We start from the raw sequence: 25,432 nt of genomic DNA, 5'->3' as shown, positions 1-25,432 counted from the left end.
CCTGTTCCTCTGCCACTGTCATGATGTGCTTGTTGATATCACTGAGTGTACATGCGTGTGGATACACATTGTGTGTCCGTGTGAAAATGTCTGCTGGTGCTGTGAAATCCTGATCAAATACAGTAGAGATATTGGAAGTACAGTGTTTTTAAACCCCAGGGCTACAGGAATATCTAGTAGTGAAGTGGGATCTGAATCCCATCTAATGGGTTCATAGAATATAAGAATTCCTTGTCAGATTACTGCTTTATCTTTTGTCATTCCGTTCCTTGTTCTTGTGAAGCCCCTGCCCCACCCTCCTCTCTCTCTCTCTCTCTCTCTCTCTCTCTCCCTCTCCCTCTCTCTTTGTCTCCATATGTTAATGTGTGTGCATTCTCTCTCTCTCTTCCGTTTTGTGATTGTGTGTTTGTGTCGCGTGTCCACAGGTCAATGAGAAGGACAAGCTGCTGACGGAGAGGAACCAGCTGAAGGCCTGCATGGGAGAGCTGTGGGAGAACTTCTCCTGCCTGTCTCAGGAGGTCTACAAGGACGTGCAGCTGAGTCCTGAGCAGGTGCGCCGCTACTGCCCCGTGCTGCGGCCTGGCAATGCCACGCCCGCATCCAACTCCACCCCCAACCCCAACAGCACTGCCAGCAACAGCACCGCCGCCACCACACCCACTGGCCCAGCCTCTACTGCCGGCGTCTCCACCAGCATTGACCTCACCACCAACTCCCGCTCCACCACACCTGAGCTCCAGTTCCACAAGTCACCGGGGCCCTCGGAAGGCGAGCCAGGCACAGGCCAGTGGAGTCTGGTGGCTGGCAATAGTGCGAAGGGGATGGTTGGGAACGGGAGGAAGGGTCCGGACTCCATCACCAAGACAGCTGCAGCCTTCCATGAGTCAGGGTTGTCCTCGTTGGAACAGTGCAACCAGACGGTGACAGTAGATTTTTGTCAAGAAATGACTGATAAATGTACCACCGAAGAACAGCCTAGGAAAGACTCTTCCTAGTGCTGGTGGTTATCTGTCCTTTGTTTTGTTTTGTTCATATTTTTTATTTAGTTAAATGAATTTTTTGACACACCCTTTGCGGAATAGGGTTGTTACAGTGGTCAGCCTCTGCCAGTGTTCTTATTTGAAACATTTATTTTGTTTTGTTAGTATTTATGTCTTTTAATGTCCTTGAAAGGTTGACACTACAGTTGTCTTAACTGCAGCAATACTGTTGTCCAGGTTTTTCTCTATTCTAACCATGACAGAATGGTTGTGAATTCTCACCCAGCTCTCACAACGGTGCTACACCTTTCCCCGCCAATGACCTCTGCAGTGGCAATGCTGCTCTCGATGTATTACAGTCCATTCAAAGCAGGGATGGGCACTGACCGCATCTCAAACACAAACCTCTATGGACCTAGCAGCCGCTGTCTTCTTCTCTCTCTCTGTCTATCCCTCTCTCTCTCCCTCTCTCTCTCTCTCTCTCTCTCTCTATCTTTCTCATGTTCTGTCTTCCCCTCCTTTTCTTCTATCTTCCCTCTTCTCTCTTTGATGTTCTCATTCTCACGGTGGCCCTCGTCACACAATTCAAACTCAGGAAGTATTCTGAATGTTCAATATTATTCATGAAAAATAAGGATACAGATTCTGTACATGAAAGATTCTTCTTACAGCAGCTCAGCTGTAAATGTTCATATGCAAAAAACGTCTTCTGCGTCGCTCATTTTTACTGTTTCTGTACTGCTACACTTTTATGTACAGATGGTTGTATCTAAACATTCCTCCTTTGCCTTCTACAGCACTGAAATGAACTAAAAGACTCAAAAAGACAGAAACCGAAAGATTTGACATGTGGTTTAATAGCTATGTCTCTACACATCAGCAATACCCTTGTATTTGGATGTTTTTAATGGTTATGTGTAAGTGCTTGCTTAGCAGAAAGTGTTGTGTATATAGTATGGAGCATGGTGGCTGTCAGTAATGTTGTACAGGTCAAGGTTTAGCTGTTTTGTTTCTCTCTGGGGTTATAGCAAGCACCTTTTTACCAAGGGAAGTCATTTTGCTCTGCTGTTTCCTGTCTAAAGTCAAATCCCCGTGAAGGTGGGTGCTCTTAAACTCAGGAAATCAGCCCGTCACAAGCATGCACTCAAGTGCACCCACACATGTATTTACACACACACACACACACACACACACACACACACACACACACACACACACACACACACACACACACACACACACACACACACACACACACACACTGTCACCACCACTTTTACCATATGCACATACCCCCCAGGCCCACACACATTTAAATTGTCAGGCCCCTTGGAGGTTGATGAGGACTGTGTAAAAAGAAAAAAGCGTGTATATAATCCGTGACTCAGGCGGTATAGGTCTAAACCTGGCAACCTCTTTAAATGTGAAGAGTCACAGCCTTTCTGTGTTTTTATCAGTATTTAAAGATTTAATAGTGAAACTCTCAGCCACTTTTTTACTTTATTTCTTCAGTGTTATGTTTTGATGTTGTCAAGGGTTGTGGATACCTTTTTATCTAGCAGAGGGACGTATAGTTTGATATACACAGTTAAAGAGACTCACAACGTTTAAATAGTTGTGTGAGACACTTCCTTTATTGATTGTTCTTAGTCCTGCCACTCTTCAGCATCAGGCATCGCACTCAAACCTAGCTAGCACTTCACACAGGGCCATCTCACTTTCAGGACCCTGAGAAAAGTCTGAAAAAGCAGCACTTACATTGGCACTTAAAAGTGCTCCTCGAAACAAATTATTTAAATTAGATTTACCCTGAAGACTAGCGTAATTTCCAAAAATACAACCAGGTCTATAATAAGAGAAAAAGGAATGCAAACACAATATGAGGGAGTGTTCTAATCATGTTTTTTTTTTAATAATAATCTAATAAGCTAATGGAGAATTCTACATGTGAACACAACTGGAGGTGGATGGAGTGTGACAGTCCTATGTTTGCCCTTATTGTATATTTAGTAGAGATCTATTTCCAGTGGGATTGCATGCTGCTTGTATATTTTATATTGTTTGTCTTGTTTCCTTTTGCCTCTGGATGTAGGTAGTTTTCAGCTAGTTAGCTTTATCTCGAGCTTGACCTCGTCTTCAATGATCAAAGACCATTCGTCCTCAAAGCCTATTTGTTCAACAATAACTTGCATTATCAGGCGAATAGTTAGTTAAACTCCCCGACACAAATGTGCACAAATGCAATGCCCTTTTACAGTAACAGTATTTCTCAATGCAGGTGCATGTAAGTATGATTACTGTATGTGCCAATGAACACATTCACAACCCTACTGATACAACTCCGCTAGACCCTCTCAGTGTTGACGAAGTAAAAAAATGCTTGAGCTTTTAACCCCAAGAGCTTTTTTTAAATAGCAGTAGTTGGTTGAGTATGTACATCTGTTGGTGTGTATTTATTAATCAGACAGTCCAAAGAATTTTCCTTGGACCCCCATCTTAACTAAATGATCCCCTAACACATGCACGTGTAAACACGTTCACGAACATGCTCACACAGACACACACACACACACATAAAAACATGCACACAATCACCCATTAAAATACATGTTGGACAAAATCCGCTCAGTTAGAGAGTTGAAGTCTAGAGCTATTGTAATTGCTAGTAATAATTGTTGTTTTCAGTGTGGTTCTTATTTTTCTCTTCTGCTTTTCTTGGTGTAAGATTCTCTTTATACCATTACAATGTAAAATATATACCATTTCAGAAGAATTGTACACAGGTACCAAACAAAGAATTCAAGCTAGATGGGTCCAAGTGGACACTGGTGTAAAACATATGCAAGTCATCCCTATAAAGTTACCTTTTTAGTTTATTGTACAAAGGAAATGTGGACGAGCCAGTTCCACAAGACAAGCACACAATGAGTACCTTTTGGAATATGTCTATGTCTACCTTACAGTTTTGGATGGAAAATGTGACTTTTCGAAAGAAAAGTATATCTTGCATAAACATCAGAAAAAATCAGAAATTCTATGTTCTCCTATTAGAGCTTAAATGTTTGCGTTATTTGGTGCATCACTTTTTGTTGGATTGTATCTCATGCTTTTTTCTGTTGTCGAGTGTGCTGCTGAGCACACACAAGCTAATGATTACTGCATGTGGATTCAGGATGCTTAGACTGTAGCAGCCACAGCATGCCTGTCCTTAGTCTGTCTCAGTGGTGAAGGGTGATTCCTCTTCTGGGTCATCAGAATCCCATGCATCAAATAAGCTTTTCTTTGCAATCATTTCAGTCACTCATAAACTAACTCAAGTCAACTCACCGAGGTTTTTTTTTAATCACAATCACCAGTTGCTCTTGTAAATTGTCTCAGGGTGCCAACAGGTTCTTCTTTCTCCATTCAGATAGCCTACTAGATCAGAGTCTGTATGCTAGAAGCTAGTTTGTGTTGTTTTGTTTTCTATGTTTCTGACTTTTTCAAATACTTGCTTTGTCTTTGTATATAGATTTCTGAGAAGCTTTTTTTGTTTAAGTATCTTCAATGCAAAACACAACCCTTTTTTTTTTAAGTAAAAACCTCAAGAAGGGCTGGAGACTCTTTAAATCTTTTGTGATATTTCACTTAATAATGAAATGTTTTCTGTTATAATTGACAGAAGCTAAGCTTTTTAACCTCGCAATTTGGCTGGACTATAGGAAATGCATTGTAGACCAATCACTTTCTCATATGGATAATGGTTTCTGTATTCGACCAAGATTCATGGTCTGTGTTGGAAAGTAAAAGTACAAAGATGTACAAAGCCCTCTAACATTTTTTTTACAAGCTTTTAATATCAATGTCAATCTGTTTGTTTGTTTTTGGCTGCTTCTCTGAAACATTTACACTGGCTCTCCAAAGGTTCCTCTTTTCACAGATGATGAAATCTTGCCTTTTACACAATTTGCTCAACTTTATAAGATGATGGTATCCAGACTGAATACAAAGGAGATCATTTTGAGAAGTAAAAGAAAAGCAAAATGTTTACAAAAAGGTGTCACTTCATGTTTATGGTATTTTCCATGTATATAGAAAAAAAGCTAGCTTCAATTTGATGGATAGGGTAGCAGGGTTTTTTCACATTTTCAAATGAGAAATGAGATGAAATGGAAAAAAAACAAAAAAAAAACCCCGTTGATAACTATGCGTTCCCTCAAGTCATCTTCTCAACTAATGGGGATGGTTCCGAGTTACATGGATACAAGTGCACCTCCAATATTTGCCTTAGAACTTGCAGAGGCCATAGTTCACATTCAAGTGAAGTGAGTGTATGCAGGGCCAGGGGCCCCCCTCCCCCGGGTCTACAGAGCGGACTTTGTCACACTTATCTACCTGTGAAATCCTTCATACCTCTCATAACTGGTCAATGACTGTATCAGCAAACTGCATCAGGTGTTTTTCTACATGCTTTTTACACAAATTATATGGATTATTGTCTTAGGTAGGTTTTGGTGCATCATTTTTAATGTAATAGCTCTTCGGCACGTAGTCACAGTTGTTTTATTCTCTCGTGTTTCTAGGAGACTGTTTTGTGTTAATATTGTCAATTTGAGATAGCTGTAATTTGCTTATTCTCTACTAAGAGTTTTTACCTTTTTAATTTCTAAAGGCTACATGACCCTAATGAATTAAATGACTTAACAACCATTGTACATATGGTATTGTGCAAAACTCATTTTCATGCATTTCAATTGCTAGTGTTATATAAATGACAGATTTTTGTCTAGACACCATTTCTGTTTATGAAATAAAGAAACATATCATGTATATTGTTTTGTGTCCAATATCTGCTATATACTATTGCACTCAGACATAACATAATGACTTATTGACATTAAATTAAGGCTAAATGAATGCACATTGATGGACAATGATTGACATTTCAGTGTAAGACGCAGTCATGTGTCATCTGACAAGTACCCGACATGAAATGAACTCAAAAGAAATAGAACAGACACAAGTCTCAAGTCTGTTTTGAATCACAAACGTAACGTCATATGCAACCAACAGCATATTACGCAGCAATAAGGAGTTGATCCAACTAGTGAGTAAATACCTAAAAGGCCCACACCTAGGAGTAACAACAGGAATGAAACTTAATAGCAACAGAAACCAAACTCACTTTTCACAGGCTGTCGGTTGGCATGCTTGCTTGTTAAATATTAGTTGTTCAATAATGTGTAGGGCAGCTTTGGTTAGCCGTTGCTTTAAATGGCCTAACCTGTAGGTTTGCAGATAATACTCCGAGATTAAGTACCATTCTTGCATGTGGTTATTTTCATTGTCAATAGGCATTTTCACTAAAAGTATAATAAAACTAGAAAGTAATACAAGTGTTTTTTTTTTTTAAATGACAGCTAGACAAATCTAGCAGATTTGCAGCTTTACATTTAGTAAATAATACGTCTTCATAAAAGCACAACATTTTATTTTAAAAGCAATCAGGAAAGACCAATAGATATCCTGAGGGTACAAAATAGCAATGAGTCCGCATGGCTATCACATACCTCAAACGAAGCTTTTCCCTTTGTCAACATCTACTCTTTTATTTCAAATGATCAGTATCCTGGAACATTGGTTTCTGAGAGCTATAAAGCCATTTGCAATCAAGCTACTGAAAAATGCTACATCACTTCTAAATGTGAGAAAAAAAAAGTTTTAGTCCATTCGGGGATGGGAGGGAGATTCAGTGATGATGAGAATTCTGGTGCCAGTTTAGCCTCAGTTGTTCCTCAGTTGAATATCCTTGAACTTTGTAATTCCAATATAAGTTTGGTTGGAAACAGCTGGTGTTTGAGAATTCCAAGGGGAACAGGCACTCAGATAAAAAACAGAGATTAAGTAAAAAAAAGAAAACAAGAAAAAAAAAAAAACATGTAGCCTCATGATAAATTTGTATTTTATACAAGGCTTTGTCAAAGCCTGGAACTTAATTTGTAAAGCCTTTTTTCAATGAAAACATGGATATTTTCTATATCAAAAATAACACAATACCAGCAAAGCCCTTAAATTCCCCTTTGATTTCCATTATCAACTGATAAATGCAATTAAGTCCACTAAAACATTTTTTGAATTAAATAGATGGCATTCAGCATAGATAGTTTGTGCTCATGTGATCTTTTTTTGGTTATGACATTTTTTTGGGGGGGGAACTCTCTAAATCCATTCTTTGAGAATAACAACAATTTCTGAGCTCTTTGAACCCAATACTATATGTGCAAATATCACAAATTATTCATAAATGCTATGTTAAAAAAATGGTATAGTTCATCATTGGAATTATATGGTAGTACATACACACATTCTAAAATGTGTATTAGAGAATATTGACCAGCGTTATGTAATTAGCTCTACAAATGCCAGCTTCATCACAGCAAAGATTTAACAGCTCATGCAGAACAAATCTGTCAATAATTATGCAGTTAAGCAGAGGGTGGTAGAAAAGCGTGGCTCGCTGCTGGCATCTGTGGACAGCCCAGTCTGCTGTGTCTGCTGCCCCAGTCCGAGCTCATTTTTTCATGATTGAAGACAGTTCCAGAATCATACTCTGAAAAGACAGAACACCTATTAGAACACTTGTCACAAGCTTTCAAACAAACAACAAAGTAGTCCTGGATTTCTGTACTTGCCATTGACATTCTTCTTCCACTGGCAGGGGGCGGCGTTGCAGGTGGACTCTCCCCTTCAGCGATCCGTTTGGCCTCAGCATCAGAGCCTGCCTTCGAATCAGGGCTGTCAGAAGGACTCTCAGAGAGAGAGAGCCCGCGTGACATGAAACTCATTTTTCTTGCAGCGGGAATGTTGGCACTGTCTGGAGAATCACTCAGGTCCTCGCTCAAAATGCTGACCCGGCTCGGCTTGCGTATGGCCCGTTGCGGCGGTGCCACGCGTCTGGAGGGTGCTAAGCCCTTGGGCCCGTTAGAATCATCACTGCTGCATGACGCCTGCCGAGTATCAAGCGTGAGACGCCGCTCCGTGGCACCTAGCTGTCTCAGAGCAGGGAGGTCGGCATGACTGGGCAGGCGACTCTGTCTGGCGTTATGGTCAGAGCCATTGGGGATGTCATTGTTGTTCACCTCCTGCCTGGGCTGAGGGAGTCTAAAGGGTGAACTCGACTCCACTCGGCCATCTGGTACGACTGCGCTGGTTGAATGAGTCACATGGATCAGTTTCTGAGGAGAGGAGTTGGACAGGATACACACCTGCTGGACCATTGAGTTTTTCTTAGACCTGCATATGCTGTCCTCATCCAGGCCTTTGCCGCCATATATGCCTTGTTTAATCTTTTTCACCCCAAGGTGAAATATCTCCAGTAGATTCAGAAACAGGGAAACGCCCGAAATGACCAACATAAAGATCATGAAAATGTTCTTCTCAGTTGGCCGCGACACAAAGCAATCCACGGTGTTTGGGCAGGGTAACCTCTCACACTTGTATAATGGCTTCAAGCCAATACCATAAAGGGAATACTGCCCAACTAAGAAACCAACCTCAACAACTGATCTGGTCAAGATATGGAAAACATATGTCCGCAGCAAGGAGCCGCGGAGTGGAGCTTTCCTCACCTTCTTCTGCTCCTCCAGCTTCTTCAGCTCTCGCTCCACCCGCCTGTGCTCCTCCGCCAGACCTTCAGTCATCTCCAGCTCCAGCTTCAGCAGGATTTTCTTCTTGTGTCGCTCCTTCTCCAGAGTCCGCAGACGATACAAGGCATGTCCCATGTACACCAGGGAGGGTGACGACACAAAAATGATCTGTAATACCCAGTATCTTATAAGGGAGATGGGGAATGCCTGGTCGTAGCACACATTCTTGCATCCAGGCTGTTCTGTGTTGCAAACAAATTCACTCTGCTCATCGTCCCACACGTCCTCAGCAGCCACACCAAGAACAAGCATTCGGAAGATGAAGAGGATGGTGAGCCAGATTTTCCCCACAATGGTGGAGTGTACATGGACCTCCTCTAAGATGCTCCCCAGCAGGTTCCAATCCCCCATCGTCTTTGTCACATATCCTAGATGTTAGAATTCAATATTTTGTTCATAAGTACATCACAACAGCATATCATCATTGTGTAAACTTAAATTAGGCTGTAATACCAGTAAATTATCAAGAATTAAAAGAAAAAGAAAACAAGGAACTTACTTCAAAGATGTATTAACAAACGTCTATGTTTGAAGAATCCAAGCATAATAAATTCTGATCAAACAATCACTACAGTCTTACATATTCCGTTTGTATGAAGGAGAAAATGATCCTCGAAGAGAAATGATCCTTGTCTCGACATCTCTGGTGAATGAATTTGGAGTCTGTTGCACAGCAAACTCATAAAACGCACCCATTGATCTGCTAGTGACTGGACAATGGCCTTAGGCAAGTGTACTACGCAACTGTTGACAGCAGGGGACTGAAAATAACATGTTAGCAACAATGCCAACAACCCCCTTTGGCCCAGGTCTAGACATCAATAAACCAAGTGTGAAGCCTGGCTTGTTGCTGAACATGTTTAAGTGAATAAACAATTCTTAGGAGATTACTTTGTATTTGATATGTCTGTGGTAATGCATACTGCTTCTACTTACAAAATGCAAACATCACAACATCTAGACCAGAAGTGCAGACGAAAGAATCAATAAGTCATGTCCGATTTCAAAGTCAACTGTTTGGTGTGCTATTTCGGGTTTTGCTAGTCTATTTATGACATAACAGAAGAGTAAAGCAATGTGCTTTCAGAACAATAAATATTTTTTTTCTGAAAACAGCAGATAATCAGATTTTGCTTTCGGAAGGTTCATTTCTCTAAAGATGTTTTGTCATATATATCTGTCAGCACATCGCTTTTGAATTATAAAGCTTTTTCTTTGGTGGTGCATGATTCACATTTAAGGTTGCTGACTCAAAATTAGTTTATACTTTTTACCAATTGATCATTTTTGCATCGTCATTAGACTTCAGAGGGATGGGTCGAAAATGTCTGTCAACAGGAACTAGTCTGTCTATGTTGGGTAGAAAAAAACGGGTGACATGAGGTTAACACTGCTTCTGGCTGTGTCCTCAATATGTACTCTTCTGAATGGACAAAGCCCTTACTGACATTAATACAAATAACGGGTTAATGCGTAGCAAAACTAGAGCCACACCAGCTGTTTAAATAAATAATCTTTATTTAAAAAGAAAAAAGGACCTTGCACAAATGTACATCATATACAGTAAAGATACCTTAAGGCTGGGATTCTTTAAGAAATATTCTCATAGTGAAATCCCAATATCATTAATATGAAATCAAAAGCAAAACAAAAGTCAATACAGTATATACACACAACAGAACATCACTATATACACTCACATTCACACAGGCACTTGACCTGAAATCACAAGCATGACAAAAAAATCTTTCAAGCAACAATGGACAACCTGAACTGAACAATGCTTTAACCAATCCTGCCCATCTATGTACTTTATTGAGCTTGCAAAACAATGCAAGGCCATCTGCACTTCAAGATCACACGTTTATGAAATGTCAACCAACACAGGGCTGTTCAAGTCGAATCCTAGTCCTTAGTCTCTTAAATATGTGACAATGTCGTAGAAAAATAGAACGTCTCCAGCACAACTGGTTTAAAGTCAATTTCAGTTTCTGCACATAAATGCTGTTCACTGTATCATATCTGTCCATGGGGATGTTTCCTTTTGAAAAAAGATCCCACCTTTCTTACAAAGATCATGGGGAGAAGCGAGACATGAAAAGCAAACTGCTCTGCATGGTATTTTAATAGCAAATAGTCCATTCCAAATCAGTTCAACTGAAATGTTGATTTAAAATGGCAAATACATAAAAGTGTTAAAAAAAAAAAAAAAAAAGCCCTTAAGCCAAAATCACACCTGCACTTATTCTTCGCCTCTCATCAATATTTTTTGCACAACAGGCAACAAATCTGTCTCTTTGTCTACTTTGAAAGTGCATTGTCCTTGAGCAGCATAAAAATGTTTCAGCTACAGCATCACAGTCGGAGGTCTCGTTCTACGGGCTGTCCATCTTTCCTTTCTTCTTGAAGAGCTTCATCAGCTGGGCAAACCTCTCTGCGATCTATGACAGGAGAGGGAGAGAGTGCTCAGAGAACAACCAATATATTCATGTGGCTGCTGTTAAATACTAACCACATAATTCATGGACACAAACATCCAATTGTCTGTGACAGCCTCCCACAAAAGCTCTCGAACAGAATACAGTGTAGGGAAATACCTGGGATGGGGATTTGTTCATCTTTTCTGATAAAGTAGAGAATGTACTCCTGGACGGTCCTTTCATCTTCAATTCAAGGAGTATGTCACGGTCTTCCTCCCTGCCAAAACCAAAGCAATTTTTTTAATGGGCTAGCCCATTCGCAAAATATAAAAACCACACACAAGAAAAAAAAACATTTAAAGCTTCAAAAGTAAATAGGATTAAACAGGTTAATAAATAAAACTCACCTTGTCCACGTCACCACCACCTCACCACGTTTCCTGATCACATTCTTAGCAGACAGACTTCTGGGAGAGAGCTGAGGTGAGACTGGGGATTGGGCTGGGGCTGGAGATTGGGTCTTGCTTTTTTTCCTCAATTTGGACTTCATCTTCCGCTCTGTGTTCTTTTTCGTCTTCTTCTTGTGTTTTCTCTTGTGATGTTTGACTGGGGTCACTTCAGTTTTGGCCTGTTTGGCTTTTGGCCCTGTGTGGTGCTTTTTCCTCTTTCTTCTCACCTGGCCAGTGGTGCCACTCTCAAGAGGGCCACTGATCTCCACATCCTTACCCGCAGACTCATCTGCCTCGGCTTGACTTTGCTGAACTTCAGTTGGCTCAACAGACATTTCTGGCAAATTCAACTTTGAGACTGTTGATCCACAAGTGTCATCTTTGTCAGATGATGTGGCTATTTCGGTTGGTGTACCTTCTGATCCTGAGTTTTCCATTTCACATTCTTCAGAAACCCAGTGGTCTTGTCCTGTTGAGCTGACAGGGTCTCTGACAGCAGCCAGGATTGCTGGACCTTCTGCTGAATCTAGGAGAACTTCCTGACCAGCTAAGGGAGAGGGGACTATAGCACTAAGTGCGGATGTATGTCTTATTTTGACAATAAAGTGATCGTTGGACCTCTCGCTCACCACTGCCTGCATAGGCACATGAGGCTTGAAATGAAATAGTTTTGGTTCCGTGTTTTCCCAGGTACGTCCAGCACTTGACTCACAGCTGGAGTTATCAGTGTCAAGCGACAGATGAATGTCATGCTCTGTAGCATCCTCGCATTCTAGAACCGCATCCTCACTGAAATGAGCATTTAGGACTTCCTCTGGGGTAGGCATCGGATCCTCGTTGACTGGGTGCAAAAAGCTCAGGTGGCTGTCTGTTTTCAGAGGTGAAGGCATGGTAAGAGAGACAGCCAAGTCTTCAGCCAAAATGGAATATGTTCTTCGCGAACTCACAGCAGTTGTTTGTGATGGTCTATTAGGAACAGGACTGGAAGGAGTCTCTAAGAGGCAACTTTCGTCTAATGCTGCGGGATTCGGGGGCATTTGAACTTTAGGATTTGGTGAGGCTAACTTGCATGGTGAGATGGAAGCCCATGCTGCCATAAGCTTGGGAGGTGTACCAAATTTGGAAGGTGTCATTAATCCTGTTAGGAAATTCCTTTCAGAGGATAGCTCTTTTTTAGGTGTGCCTAAAAGCCAGCTTTGATTGTCACCAAGTGAAACACTGCTTTCCAGTAGATCAGAACCTTGTAGGAGACTCTTAAAAATATCTCCCATCTGGGAATCTGAGACCAAATTAAATGTTAAGCTGGATGTTTGTTGTTCAGTGAGAAGTTCAAACTCAGACTTGTCCAGCATTGACCCAGAGTGTGATAGTCGACGAACGTAGGCGTTAACTTTGTCTACTGACTTGACCATTGGCGCTCCCTCAGATGTAGGGTGCGCAATCTCTTGAGTGGACCCAGATGCATGTGGTTCTTCATCGGTTTCCTCAGTATTCATCTTTAGATTCTTTCCTCTACTTCCAAGTCCAGTCTGGTATGAAGGCTTTCGAATAGGGCATGGTGTTGATATTAAGGGGGCCTCTTTGGCTTTCCTTACTGAAACCTCCTCCTGCTGCCTCTTTGCTGTATTGCCACTTCCTGAGGGAGACTTTTCTTGGGGCTTTTCTACTTTGGTCTTTTTCTCAGGATTCTCAACATTATTTTCTCTAAGTGACGTTTGTTTGTTATCTAATTGCTTGGATGTACTCGCAAGAGTCATCTGAATCTCCTTAAATAAGAAGTCAAGTTGCCCGTCCACAAAAGACCACAACTTTGCCTTTAGGTTGTCTGAGTTTTGTTCAAAAATACGGTTGACAATTCCATTGTTAGCTACTTTGTTCATTACATTAATAATTATGTTTTTCAACTTGGCTTTAACATCATCCTCTTGGCCACACAATGTATTAAAGTTTAAACTACTGACCAAGTCTGTAAAAGACAAATTAGACATTTCAATGACAGAATTGAAGGTCTTCACGGGAAAGCTTTTATGAAGCTTCATATATTTTCTTCTCAGTTGGGACCGAATGACTTTAAACATGTTCATGATTTCCTCCACAGTGGTGGATGAAGGTGGCAAGGTTTTGGGGTCAGGTGGAGGAACAGTTTTAAAGCGCCTTTTACAGGTAGGACTTCTGTTGGCAACTGCCCCCTTGGTTTTACAGGTAGGACTTCTCTTCGCAATGGCCCCAGTGGTTTTACAGGAAGGACTTCTGTTCGCAACGCCTACCTTGGTTTTACAGGTAGGGCTTCTGTTCGTAACTGCCCCTGTGGTTTTACAGCTAGGACTTCTGTTCGTAACTGCCCCTGTGGTTTTACAGGTAGGACTTCTGATCATAACGGCCCCCTTGGTTTTACAGCTAGGACTTCTGTTCGTAACTGCCCCTGTGGTTTTACAGGTAGGACTTCTGATCATAACGGCCCCCTTGGTTTTACAGGTAGGACTTCTGTTCATAACTGCCCCTGTGGTTTTACAGGTAGGACTTCTGATCATAACGGCCCCCTTGGTTTTACAGGTAGGACTTCTCTTCGCAACGGCCCCTGTGGTTTTACAGGAAGGACTTCTCTTCGCAATGGCCCCTGTGGTTTTACAGGTAGGACTTTTGATCGCAACGGCCCCCTTGGTTTTACAGGAAGGACTTCTGTTTGCAACTGCTCCCTTGGTTTTACAGGTTGGACTTTTGTTTGCAACTGCCCCCTTGGTTTTACATGTAGGACTTCTGTTGGCAACTGCCACCGTGGTTTTACGGCTGGACTTCAGGTATAAATCCACAGACTTTTTCTGGGAAGCCACTTTCATGCGGCGAGTTCGAGGGCTTTGTTGAGTTTTGGAAGTTGTAGATTTCTTAATCTCTTTAAAGGTCTTGGGACTCTCCTCAGTCACAGGGGGGTCCTCACTTTCACATTCGCTGACAATCTCCCCCTCCTCAAGTTCATCGTGTTCGCTGTTGCCAAGATTGGCAGGTGCAGAATCTTCCTGAGTAGGCATGGAACAGCCAGGTTCTTTATTTTCTTTATTCACATCCACAGTTCTGGAGCTGGTATCGGCAGACAGAGTGGCATTTTGGAGATCTTAAAAGCAAAGTGTGGAAAATGTTAGTGTGCAACAATACAGAAAAAAATATGCATAAATTACTGTTTAACGTGTCAACTTTAGAAGTATTAAATGGTGCACCTTCCCACCCATAATTAGGCCAGATTGCTCTATGGTTATCCCCATTTGGTGTTTACTATATACCTTTGAGAACACATGTACACTGCAGCATACATTTTGGTTAAATCAGACACCAACAGCAGCAACACTTGCTTCTGGTAAAAATGGTTTTATGAGACTTTATAAGATCTTTCAATTGGACAACGATGGTCAGTTCATAACCATATTTGATCACTGTACTTACCCTTACTGAGACTTTTGATATGCGGTTGCTTCCCAGGAGGCGGTGGCTGCGCTTTCTTCACCTGACGAACTGGACTTGTGAGAGGACTAATGATTTCAGGAATGAGTTTGATGGATTTAAGAGTGAGCATCATTGAATCCTCATCTTGGGGTAGTGCAGCAAAGCTAGAGGGCTCTTTGCCGGGCTCTGTATCCTCTGTTGAATCTGGTTCGCAGTCCTTTGCTAGTTCGGCTGGGGTTTCGCTTGAGCTAGCAACTACTATTTCTTGCGATTCCGAGTCCTTTTTTGTAGTGCTACTCACTTTAGGCAGCTCATTCAACTGTTCCTTCAATGGACTTGGAGAGGCTACCTCTTCTGCACTTCCTGTTTCCACGTTTGAATCTTCTGGAACATCCATAAGAATTACACAACTGCTAGGGCATGAGGGGGAGGTCTCCAAGTTAACTGTACTAGATACAGAATCTATGTAAACACAGCTTTCAGCAGGTGCCATTTCTTTGTCTGTACTTATTTCTGAATCTATTATGGAAACTGGCCCCTCTTGTAACACCCCAGAACACAGAGAGGATGTTGTTTTGGCATCGGATGTTTCGTCTTCACCGTTCACTTCAGAATTTCCAGTGCAAGCAGGAGTAATTGACTCTGCAGCATCTGTGATGCCTTTTTCAACTTCCAAAAATATTTCACGAACTGGATTCTCATTCGGACTAACAGAAGCGGCAGTATCGTCTTCTGTTACAGCTGCTGAGTTAGTTGCTGTCGAAAACGCAGAATAAGTTACATCACTGATCTCTTCGCGTGGAATCAAGCACTTCACGTTAATCTCAGTAGTTTCCACAACCTGCTGGACAGCTGCTGAAATGGGCAAAATACATTCTACATCATCCTTCTCGTTATGCGCTTTTAACAAATCAGTTTGTGAACTGGACCTTACTGGAACTTCCGTACAATCAGGCACAGGGTTTTCCCTTTCCTGTGTAGATGTTTTGCCACAGCCCTCATGGTCTACTTGTGCTGCACCTAGAGTCAGAGACACCGGCACGTCATCATTCCCATGGATCTCTTCAACAGATTCCTCAATTTCATCTATGACATAAAATTCTTCACCTGTGTCATTGTGATTAGTCCTTTCTAAAGATGATGGAGAATGCTCTCCACCTGTCTCCGATTCACCGTTGTGTGTGCCACACTCAGTAAGCTGATTAGGCTTCTTAACAGGTGACAGTGTCAGATTGAGAGTTTCCATAAAAGACAATTTTCTGTTGGGACTGCTTTCTTCAGCTAGCATCGTGTCATTTGCCTGACATGTGTTTAGATCTTTCTCCCTTTCCCTTTCATTATCACTAGTATAATCAGAATCAACCTTCATTTCCACGTGCCCATTCTCAGTAGTCTTCTTGGTCTCAACACCTTCCCTTGCAGTCTTTTTGTTGGAACAGTGAAAGTCCCCTTCATTTCTCTGTCCAACAGGAGAAGGAAAGTGTCTGCGTTTTTCAGACGTTGCATTGTCCTTAATTTTTTTGTCCGCTGTGTTCACCAACTTTTCTGTGATTAGTCTCCTTTTACCTTCACCTTTCTTCCACTGGTCTTTCTTGCGAGAGGAGTAATCTAAGCAATGTTCTGGTCTGGCAGAGGACAGGCATACTTTACCTTCTGTAGCATCAAGCCGTCTCTCTAGAACTCTGTCCCTGGTCCTCTGCTTCTCATTCTTACTAGTGGATTCTCGATTACGGCGTGACCTTTCTTTCTCCGTCCTGCGTTCATGCTCCCTGCTTTTATCTGTTCTGGGGTTTGCGCTTTCTCTGTTGGCGTCTTCTTTCCGTCTCTCTTCTGTTATATGATGGTCTCTTGTTGGAGTTTTATCTCTCCTGTGGCGAGAAGAGACTCGGGACTTTTCTGAGCGAATGGAATGCCGAGACCGATGTCTGCCGCTAGAACCTTCCGTTTCTCTGGAAACTCGACTTCTTGCCAAACAAAGGTCTTCTGAATAGTCTTTAGATGATCCTTTGGACGAGTGAGGGGAAGATGAACTATGACGTGGAGGTGGACTTTTGTGGCTTTGTGGTCGATCTTTGGATTTACCTGAGATCAACATGTCTGAAGTTGAATGATTAAGTCGCTTGTTACTGGGCCTGGAAGAATGCCTCTCACTATGGTTCTGTTCTGACTCAGTGGCTGATGGTGCCATCTGTGAGTCTTTCTGTAATTCCATTTCATTTTGACGCCTGCCATTTGCTGAAGATGAGACAGTGATCTTTTGATAAGAGTGTCCATGACCCAGCAAATGATGAGAATCAGAAACATGCCCATCTCCGGATACCAGAGGTATTGAGGTACTGATGTGATTGTTAACTGGCTTATCAACATGGTCACGGAGCACAACACTCGAATCCATTGCTCTTGACACTTCTGCTGTGGAAAGTGTTGAAGATGTCTGCACTGGTGTGAATGGTGTTTGCCTTGGCTGATCCTGTACTGGTGTGAATGGTGTTTGCCTTGGCTGATCCAGCACTGGTGTGAATGGTGTTTGCCTTGGTTGATCCAGCACTGGTGCGAATGGTGTTTGCCTTGGCTGATCCAGCACTGGTGTGAATGGTGTTTGCCTTGGCTGATCCTTCACTGGTACGAATGGTGTTTGCCTTGGCTGATCCTTCACTGGTGCGAATGGTGTTTGCCTTGGCTGATCCTTCACTGGTGTGAATGGTGTTTGCCTTGGCTGATCCTTCACTGGTGTGAATGGTGTTTGCCTTGGCTGATCCTTCACTGGTGCGAATGGTGTTTGCCTTGGCTGATCCTTCACATCACAGTTCCCTCTTTCATGACCTGATTCACGAACAGATGCTGTACCATCATCTTCTTTACAGCTTGTTCTGGTCGAGGCTTGACTCATGTGTTGGTTGGACTGAGTCCAATGGTAAGTCAGACCGCCTTTACCCCTGCCAGTCCTGCAGGGAACAAGTCCAGAGAAAATACAAATTTCAGATATACTAGAAAAATAATAATTGTACTACCAATCAGTTTTTGTCAAAAAGACAAAAACATCAGTTATGGGTATGGTTTCTGACACACGTGGAACATGCTTGCCTGAGTCTATTTATCTCTGCATCCTTACGACCAATCTCACTTCTGGCTGTTTTGATAAGTGCACAAATATTCTTCTTAAGAAGTGTATTCTCTGCATGTAATGTCCCATTCTGAAAAAGATTTAAAACATTTGCATACCATACATATTAGGGGTAAAAGATCAATTCAGTTTTTTTTGGACAAAAACTATTCTTATAGTCATAAAAAAGAGGGTTAGTATATCACTGACCCCAACCCTATATCGTATCATCACTGTAACTGTTGACACACTAACCAAAGACCCGAATACTTTGAAAGAAATCACAATACATATTGAAACAGCAACTAAATATTGTTGTGTTATCAAATTGGGAGATGTCTAGCAATTTACAGCCCTGATAAATATCATGTTCACTGTGTGCATTTTTGATTGTCTCTAGTCTTTACCAATACATCTTACACTACTGTATTTTCGCACATTACCAACCTGTGTTTCCTGCTGTTGCAACTTCTGGATCAATTCTTGTAGCTGACTTGTGGCTTCAACAAAGTTAGTTTTCATCTGCAATGAGAAACTTGAAGATCTACAAAAGGTCCAGATAGTACTGCTCCACCATTCATTCTTATTTTTCTACTGTAATTGTTAGTGGTGGGATCTTTTAATAAATAAATTAAAAAGCTATTATCAATTGGCAAGAAGTGCCAGATTGCATGCATGAAAAAATTATTTTGAAGTTGAGAACCACAGCTCCAAAAATGTCATAAAACCATCCCACTTGTTTCATTAGTCTAGATGACTTAACAATGAATTAGACCCTAAATGTCCAATTTACACCCAATCCATGACTAGCTAATAGTCAAACCTGTTAATAAATCTAGAGATTAGAATTAGGAGTGATGATTTTTCCCATTACCTACTAGTGGATAAAACTGAATATATATAAAATATATATATATAATTTAAACAGTTCCATCACAAAGAGCAAAAAAAGGTTGAGATGGTACACAAATTGCACTCTCTCTTCGCAAGAAAGAATTAATTCCTACAGAACTTTAAGCAAGTGCTACTTCACTTTTACATAGATTAGCAAAACACACATCAACAAAATTACATTCTAGAACTATACAGGTATTACATGGTGAATAAAATGCTAAAATGTTTTTAGCAAAAATGTTTCAAACCTCATCGTAAGATGCCTCCTTCTTAAGACGTTCCTCTACAATAATTTCTTCAAATAAGTCCATAGGTTCGCTCTGCCTTGGAGAGGCCGAGGATCTGCATGCCTTCCCTGAAATAGTACCAAGAGACATTTCAACTTAAAAGTACTGTATAAATGGCGAGCAATAATGAAATGTATTAATTCCTCAAAGACATAGAGCTCACACAGAATGACCAACTGTGTAAAGCGGGAGGATGGTTCTTGCCTTTATTTCCATGCTTCTCTGGAGTACTCTCCAGGCCTGCGTAAATATCCACTGAATCTTCATCATGGTACACAAAGGTCTCAGATGCCGAATCTGTTACAGAAGCAGATTGTTACCTCAAAAGACAAAACTACACACCTCTAATTTTCATACAAATTTAATTTCATAATAGGCCTTCATGAGCCAGAATGCCTCTTAGAAGAAAATAAACAAACTAATGACATAGTAATATAGGACAAATGTGCAATGAGGATGATGCCATGGCATGCCAGGCTGTCTTGTCATTTAGGTCAATAGTTATATCCATTCTGGTGTTAAGAAACAGGTTATATAATAACATTATAACATTCCGTCATCATTACATTCATTCATTCATTTAACATTCATGTACCAACCTGATTTTTATACACAAAACATTCATGACATCGTAAGTACATGCAAGACCAATTTGACCCACCTGAATTCCCATGGTCGCCAGCCATGGGATCTGATATTTCGTCCATGATCAATAAGGCTATGCACTTCCACAAGTGGAAATTCCAAGGATAGGGTCTCTAAGGAATAACATGAGGGGTCTTTGCAGCTCCTTGGGTATCTAAAGCTTAGGGTTTAGAGCACATGACAGTTGAAACAGTTAGCATTCAATTCATATCCCTTTTTTGCTAATTGTTTTGCTATTCAACTTTTCTTACAGCACTTGGAATCTTGTTTTCATTCTTTTCAATTCAAGACTGCTTTGAAGCTTTGGTTACATTCATATTCATGAATGTTTTCCACAGTGTTTTTATTTTGAATTACTTGTACTATGGTACTGAGGAAAATCGGAAGATTCGTAGGCTTGCCCACAATGATTAGACATAACTGGCAGTAGAAAATGGATTAAAACTACGTATGTAAGTGCTGCTACCTATTAGCTACCAAACTGCTAGCTAAGTAGCTGTCCATCCAAGTCAGCAATGTTAACCTACAAACGTAATACTATTTAGGGTGGCTGTCAGTCTAGCTAATGTAATAATGTTCCTTAAACGATGGTTTGATAAGTCAAACATTGGCAACACCAGCCACTATCACAAGACTTTTACAGCGGATAACATTGTCCCTCACAAGAAAGCAAACTAGCCAGTAGGGTTAGTTAGCTGCCGTTCACAGTTCGTGTCCTCGGGTAATGCAGACAGCTAGCCAGTCGCTATTACAACAACATCTCTCATGTTATTGGCTATTTTGAGCCTGAAACGTATGTTTACACACTTACACGAAACCTGTTAAGGGTAAGGTAAGACTGTCATCGTAGCTTGTTATACATACCATGGGAAAATGCTCAAGAACTTCCAAAGAATACACCCAGAAATGTCGCGCCAACTCCACCATACCAACACAATACAGGAAGTTACGACAATTTCCCGCGGTATCTCTGAAAAAGTCCATGGCATCTTCCGGTGTTTTGTTGTTGAATATTGGGGTTGGAGGACCAAATATAAAACATCTTTGATGTGTTAATCTAAGATTGTAAATGTAATGAAACCCTTAAATCGTCAAGTACCACTGTGCCTTTATACAGCAGTCAGCACTGGGTTGCATGTCATTTAGGGGTTAACCCATTGAAGTATCTCGTCCAGTTGCTGTCTGCAGGATAACGTTATGGATTTTGAAATTCATAATGGATGTGTCTAGAGCATTCATGGTCGTTTCTCCTCAGACCATAAAGCTGCCCTAGATGAGGAATACGTGTATTGCCAAGAGTTTTTAGTAAATATGTGCAGATACTTCCCATTAATTCTGGAAATACCATAAATATGAGTTTTCAAATGTTAGAATTGTGGAATGAACAGCGTCGTGTTCTACTTTGTGTTTGAAGGTTGTACTGCGGGGGAGGGGTACATCTTTGTGTAAAAGCGTGTGTGTGTGTTTGTGTGTGTGTGTGTGTGTGTGTGTGAGAGAGGGTCGGTGGGTAGTTCAGTTGAGGGGGGTGGAGTTGTCGCATCGGTGGACGTAATCAAAGCGACAAAATATTGACCCGGAAGTATTTCTTTTATCTACTCACATGTGGACTGCGATTTTTAACACTGACGGGAACGTGCTTACTGTGTTGTGATACAACCAGGATAGACAAGCAACTAATGAAACCCACGATGCCCTAAACATAGAATTCTATACATTATTCAAGTTAGCATATCGACAGTCGTCAACTTCTGTACTTACCGCATGTAATCGTTTGTATGATGGAAAATTTAGAACTGAGCTTGTCATCATTGGGTACAATCTCAAGGCATATTGAGAAAAGTCACAACGAACTCACCAAGTATTTGACTAAGCAGGTAAGATTGGGATTTTTTTTAGGTGCATCAGACTTGTAGTCGTAGCTTTATTTACCTTTCGATTATCAGATAAACAGTGTAACCTAACTATAACCGACTAGTCAACCATGTTTATTATTCATAGCTTTTTCAATGGCTTTTCTTGAACTTCAAGCTACGGTTACACAATTGAAACCTCGGAGATTATAGTTCTGACTTCTATGAACTTGAATACCTTGTAATTGATGTCTGTCGTGATCGGAGGATTATCACGGAATTGGTATTGCCTCGTCATAGCACATCAGCAATAAACTGCACATTTACTTGTTTGGAATATTCCAATAATTAATATTGGAATATCATGATGTCTGCACATATGTTCTGGTGATTTTCTCTCCTAAGTCCGATTGATCTATTTGCCTCTGCTTAGATATGGAGCCAGCAGGACAGACAATGCATTTTGGGGTGTTTAGCTCATCTCCTGTTAGAGAAAGAGTACACGCTGCTGATTGCTCGTCACCTGCGGCCTTTGATTCTGGATCTGTTGGAGAGGAATGCCGAGAGAGTCAAAGCAGATGGCCGGATGAATCATGATTTACATGAGCGCTTATGTGTGGCTCTCAGCAAGCTCCTGAACTTCAGTCCTGACGCCCAAGCGTGAGTATAGTGGATGTATAAATGAGCACTTCTGTTAATACTAATATAATGTGTGGTATATTCCATCAGTATCTATATGACTGTGTTCTCTTACATGATGATTTGATAGGTTTGCCACAAGATATTTCAGCACTGCGCCCCCAGTTTTCCAAAGGCTCTACTTCACAAGCGAGGAGTCATCATCCATCCAGTATGGTCCCCGGCGGATGAAGCTGCGGGACTTGATGGGGGCCACCCTGAATTTCCTCCAGAGTGACTGTGCCAAGTACAGAGTCCTTTGGGACTGGAGTGCTTGTGTGTCTCAGCTGTTCACCAGTGATGTTATGGTCCGCTGGTAAGGGTGCTGGATATGTGACACTTTTTTCTAGCATTGTACATTTTATCAATAGTTGTTGTATCATGCTTGTGTGTTTTATTTGTATGTGTGTGTATAACAGAGACTGATTTTTAAATGTATATTGTTTTTGATACTGCAGTTACACCACACAGTGCCTGGCCTTGGTATCCCACATGACAGACAATCAGAAAACAATCTTCCTGCGAAAGGTCTTGTCAAGTGAAGAAATTCTCCATCTCAAAATGAAGTATGTTGTTCGTTTGTCCTTTACGATTGGGTTATAGGGTGTTTAATGTTATGCCTTCTTCCAGATCTGACTGACTTGTTACTAGGGCCTTTCCTCCATCCTTGCCTGTAGATGACATGTAGTATAGTACTTCATGTGTCTGAAGATTAATGCAGTGTCCCTATAGTTGGTCTCTCCCTCCCTGTTTCTCTGTTGCCTGTGTATTTAAAATATCAGATTATCTGTTCCTCATTTGGTTATCACAGGCTTTTTTTGACTGATTTTGCTGTTGTCTGTTGAATTGGGACATGTATTATTTACATTACAACAATGAATTGTGACATGCATTATTTACATTACAGTTCTTGTTATTGATTAACATATATATGTCATTTAGTAATATCATAAAATATCAAAAAGGGAAATGTCTTTTTTTTTTGTCATGTCGATGTCGCTATCTGAGGCAGTTTTGTTATTTATTTTAAGTCTACCATCCCTTTCTCTACAGGTCACTTGAGGAGAGGCAACAATTGGAGGTAGAAAAAGTCCTTGTATTGGCTAATCAAGGTTCAGTTATGTGGCGCAAAGAAAAGTCTAATCGATACACTCGAGGCCAGGTGGTGTCTGAGGACCTTTCCCAGAATGTTGTGGCTGTCTGTGGAGTGGTGTTGCCCAAGATGAAACAACAAACTGAAGAGCCGGTAGGATGGTCTAATTCATACATTATTTTTTGTATGCAAAAGAGCTTGGCATTCTGTTCCTCCATTGGTGTCTAGCTTTTAAGACGTAGTGTTTTTCTTTTCTTCAGATCTTTTTGAAGGATTTGGTTCTGGTGGATTCAACTTGTCGGAACCTGCGGAGACTCTCTATTGCGGTAGCTTCACAGAAATCTGTGCTGTTAGAAGGTCCCATTGGTTGCGGTAAAACCACCCTCGTGAAATATCTTGCTGCTGTGACTGGGCATGTGAAAGCCCCTGAAATCCTCAAAGTTCAACTGGGAGATCAAACTGACAGTAAGGTAAAGTTCCATTTGATACTGACCGGATGGAACGGATGTGAGACCCATCACCTTGTGGCTGCCATCATTATAGCTGTAGCCTTCCATGCCTCAATCGTTTTTATTCAGCATTTCTGCAAATTAAAGAAAAAATTGCAAACAAACAAAGCAGCAAAGGATGTTTGTATGTAGGGAGATCAGTCAGTGGAACCATTCAGGTGTGGACCACCAGAAGAAAGAATCTGCTCTTATCAGAAATGACAGATGTGACTCTTTCTCACTGGTCAGATTGTGTGGCAACTTAAAATCCGTAGGATATGTTAAGGCATGATAACTCTATGTTTTACTTAACGTCCATCTTGATCTTACTTTTGCAGATGTTGCTTGGCATGTACCGATGTACAGACGTCCCTGGGAAGTTTGTGTGGCAGCCTGGCTCTCTAACCCAAGCTGTGTCAAAGGGCTACTGGATCCTGCTGGAGGACATTGACCACGCTCCTCTTGATGTGGTGGGTTGACCACTGAGTTTGTAAACATTCTGCCTTTATTTATGAGGTGTTCATTTAGCTTAACTTAATGTTTGTATTTTGTTTTTTCTAGATATCCGTACTACTACCTTTAATGGAAAACAGGAAGTTGACAATTCCTGGACGGGAGGACTGTATCCAAGTGGCACCTGGCTTTCAGTTTTTTGCAACAAGAAGGTAAAGGGGGGGGGAAAGGATCATCTTGTTGTGTACATTTGACATCAGCCGAATGTAGCACAACACCTTGTGACTTTAATGCTTATAGATTCATCCTATTTGTTTCTTTTGTAGGATGTTCTTCAGTGGTGGAAGCTGGCACAGGCCCGCCAGCACTCACGCAGCACTGCTGGACAAATACTGGACCAAATTGCAGATAGGGAATATGCCCAGAGAAGAACTCAAGCAGGCAAGTGTTGCAGATTTAGTTAGAGAAACAGCTGTGGTGCTTCTGGTGTCAACCCTGCGTAATTTCATGTTTTCTTATTATCATTGTCCTGCGTAGGTTTTGGTGAAGAGGTATCCAAGCCTAACCGTGGTGGTGGATCGCCTGCTGGACATTTACTGCCAGCTGACCGGAGACAGACACAGCGGTCCAGCCGCGGCGGGTGTTGGTTCCAGTCTACAGGCTATGGAGGTGGAGCAGCACAGGCCAGATGATGGGGCGGCAGCCCTGGAGGGGAGGGGCCTCTCTCTGAGGTACGGTGGTCATGATGGTCAATTATAGGCTGTGCATTCTCACTCTGTGGGTCAGTTGGGTTTTAGGATTCACTGGAATGGTGTAAATATGAGGTTCTGTAGTTTCTGTTCGTCTCTGTGGGTTCTTCCATGTAGTCATGGGTCCCATGCCTGCATGCCTTTCTGATGTTAGTATTGTGTTCTCTTCTGTCTGGATTTCTTTATGCAATTTCTACAATGACACCATGAATCTGTCAATGTT

General features: G+C 41.4%; 5 protein-coding genes across 6 annotated transcripts in view; 3 read left to right on the top strand and 2 right to left on the bottom strand.

Annotated features, from left to right (window-relative positions):
* bach2b (BTB and CNC homology 1, basic leucine zipper transcription factor 2b) overlaps positions 1–5,745 on the top strand; it is a 70,832-nt gene extending 65,087 nt beyond the window's left edge. For both annotated transcript variants that reach the window (XM_080860574.1, XM_080860573.1), the window contains exon 5: positions 426–5,745. In XM_080860574.1, coding sequence (XP_080716700.1) covers positions 426–995 — 570 coding nt within the window. In that variant the 3' untranslated portion in view covers positions 996–5,745. The remainder of the gene's footprint in view (positions 1–425) is intronic.
* A 1,785-nt stretch (positions 5,746–7,530) lies between these two features.
* gja10b (gap junction protein alpha 10 b) lies at positions 7,531–9,016 on the bottom strand (the record flags this gene model as incomplete). The annotated part of the gene is made up of 2 exons (XM_080831829.1): positions 7,531–7,569; positions 7,652–9,016. The coding sequence occupies 2 exons, from the start codon at positions 9,014–9,016 to the stop codon at positions 7,531–7,533; spliced, it is 1,404 nt and encodes a 467-aa protein (XP_080687955.1).
* A 2,024-nt stretch (positions 9,017–11,040) lies between these two features.
* Positions 11,041–19,960, bottom strand: casp8ap2 (caspase 8 associated protein 2; the record flags this gene model as incomplete). Its single annotated transcript, XM_080860337.1, has 9 exons — positions 11,041–11,106; positions 11,263–11,362; positions 11,493–14,643; positions 14,970–17,914; positions 18,039–18,163; positions 18,520–18,594; positions 19,215–19,321; positions 19,458–19,550; positions 19,915–19,960. The coding sequence occupies 9 exons, from the start codon at positions 19,958–19,960 to the stop codon at positions 11,041–11,043; spliced, it is 6,708 nt and encodes a 2,235-aa protein (XP_080716463.1).
* A 1,578-nt stretch (positions 19,961–21,538) lies between these two features.
* Positions 21,539–24,997, top strand: LOC308382814 (midasin-like; the record flags this gene model as incomplete). Its single annotated transcript, XM_080860336.1, has 9 exons — positions 21,539–21,772; positions 22,182–22,408; positions 22,518–22,742; positions 22,885–22,992; positions 23,480–23,672; positions 23,780–23,989; positions 24,346–24,477; positions 24,569–24,672; positions 24,787–24,997. Exons 1-9 carry the CDS (start codon positions 21,674–21,676, stop codon positions 24,995–24,997), a joined length of 1,509 nt encoding a protein of 502 aa, XP_080716462.1. The 5' UTR covers positions 21,539–21,673.
* Positions 24,998–25,028: 31 nt separating this feature from the next.
* The window catches only part of mdn1 (midasin AAA ATPase 1), a 42,657-nt gene continuing 42,253 nt past the window's right edge, over positions 25,029–25,432 (top strand). The window contains exon 1 of the mRNA XM_080832110.1: positions 25,029–25,191. Coding sequence (XP_080688236.1) covers positions 25,124–25,191 — 68 coding nt within the window. The 5' untranslated portion in view covers positions 25,029–25,123. The remainder of the gene's footprint in view (positions 25,192–25,432) is intronic.

Source organism: Sprattus sprattus (genome assembly GCF_963457725.1).
Source record: "Sprattus sprattus genome assembly, chromosome: 2".
In the NCBI taxonomy this organism is placed as follows: domain Eukaryota; kingdom Metazoa; phylum Chordata; class Actinopteri; order Clupeiformes; family Clupeidae; genus Sprattus; species Sprattus sprattus.
The sequence above is the reverse complement of the archived record's forward strand: the minus strand, read 5'-3'. Positions and strand labels throughout refer to the sequence as shown.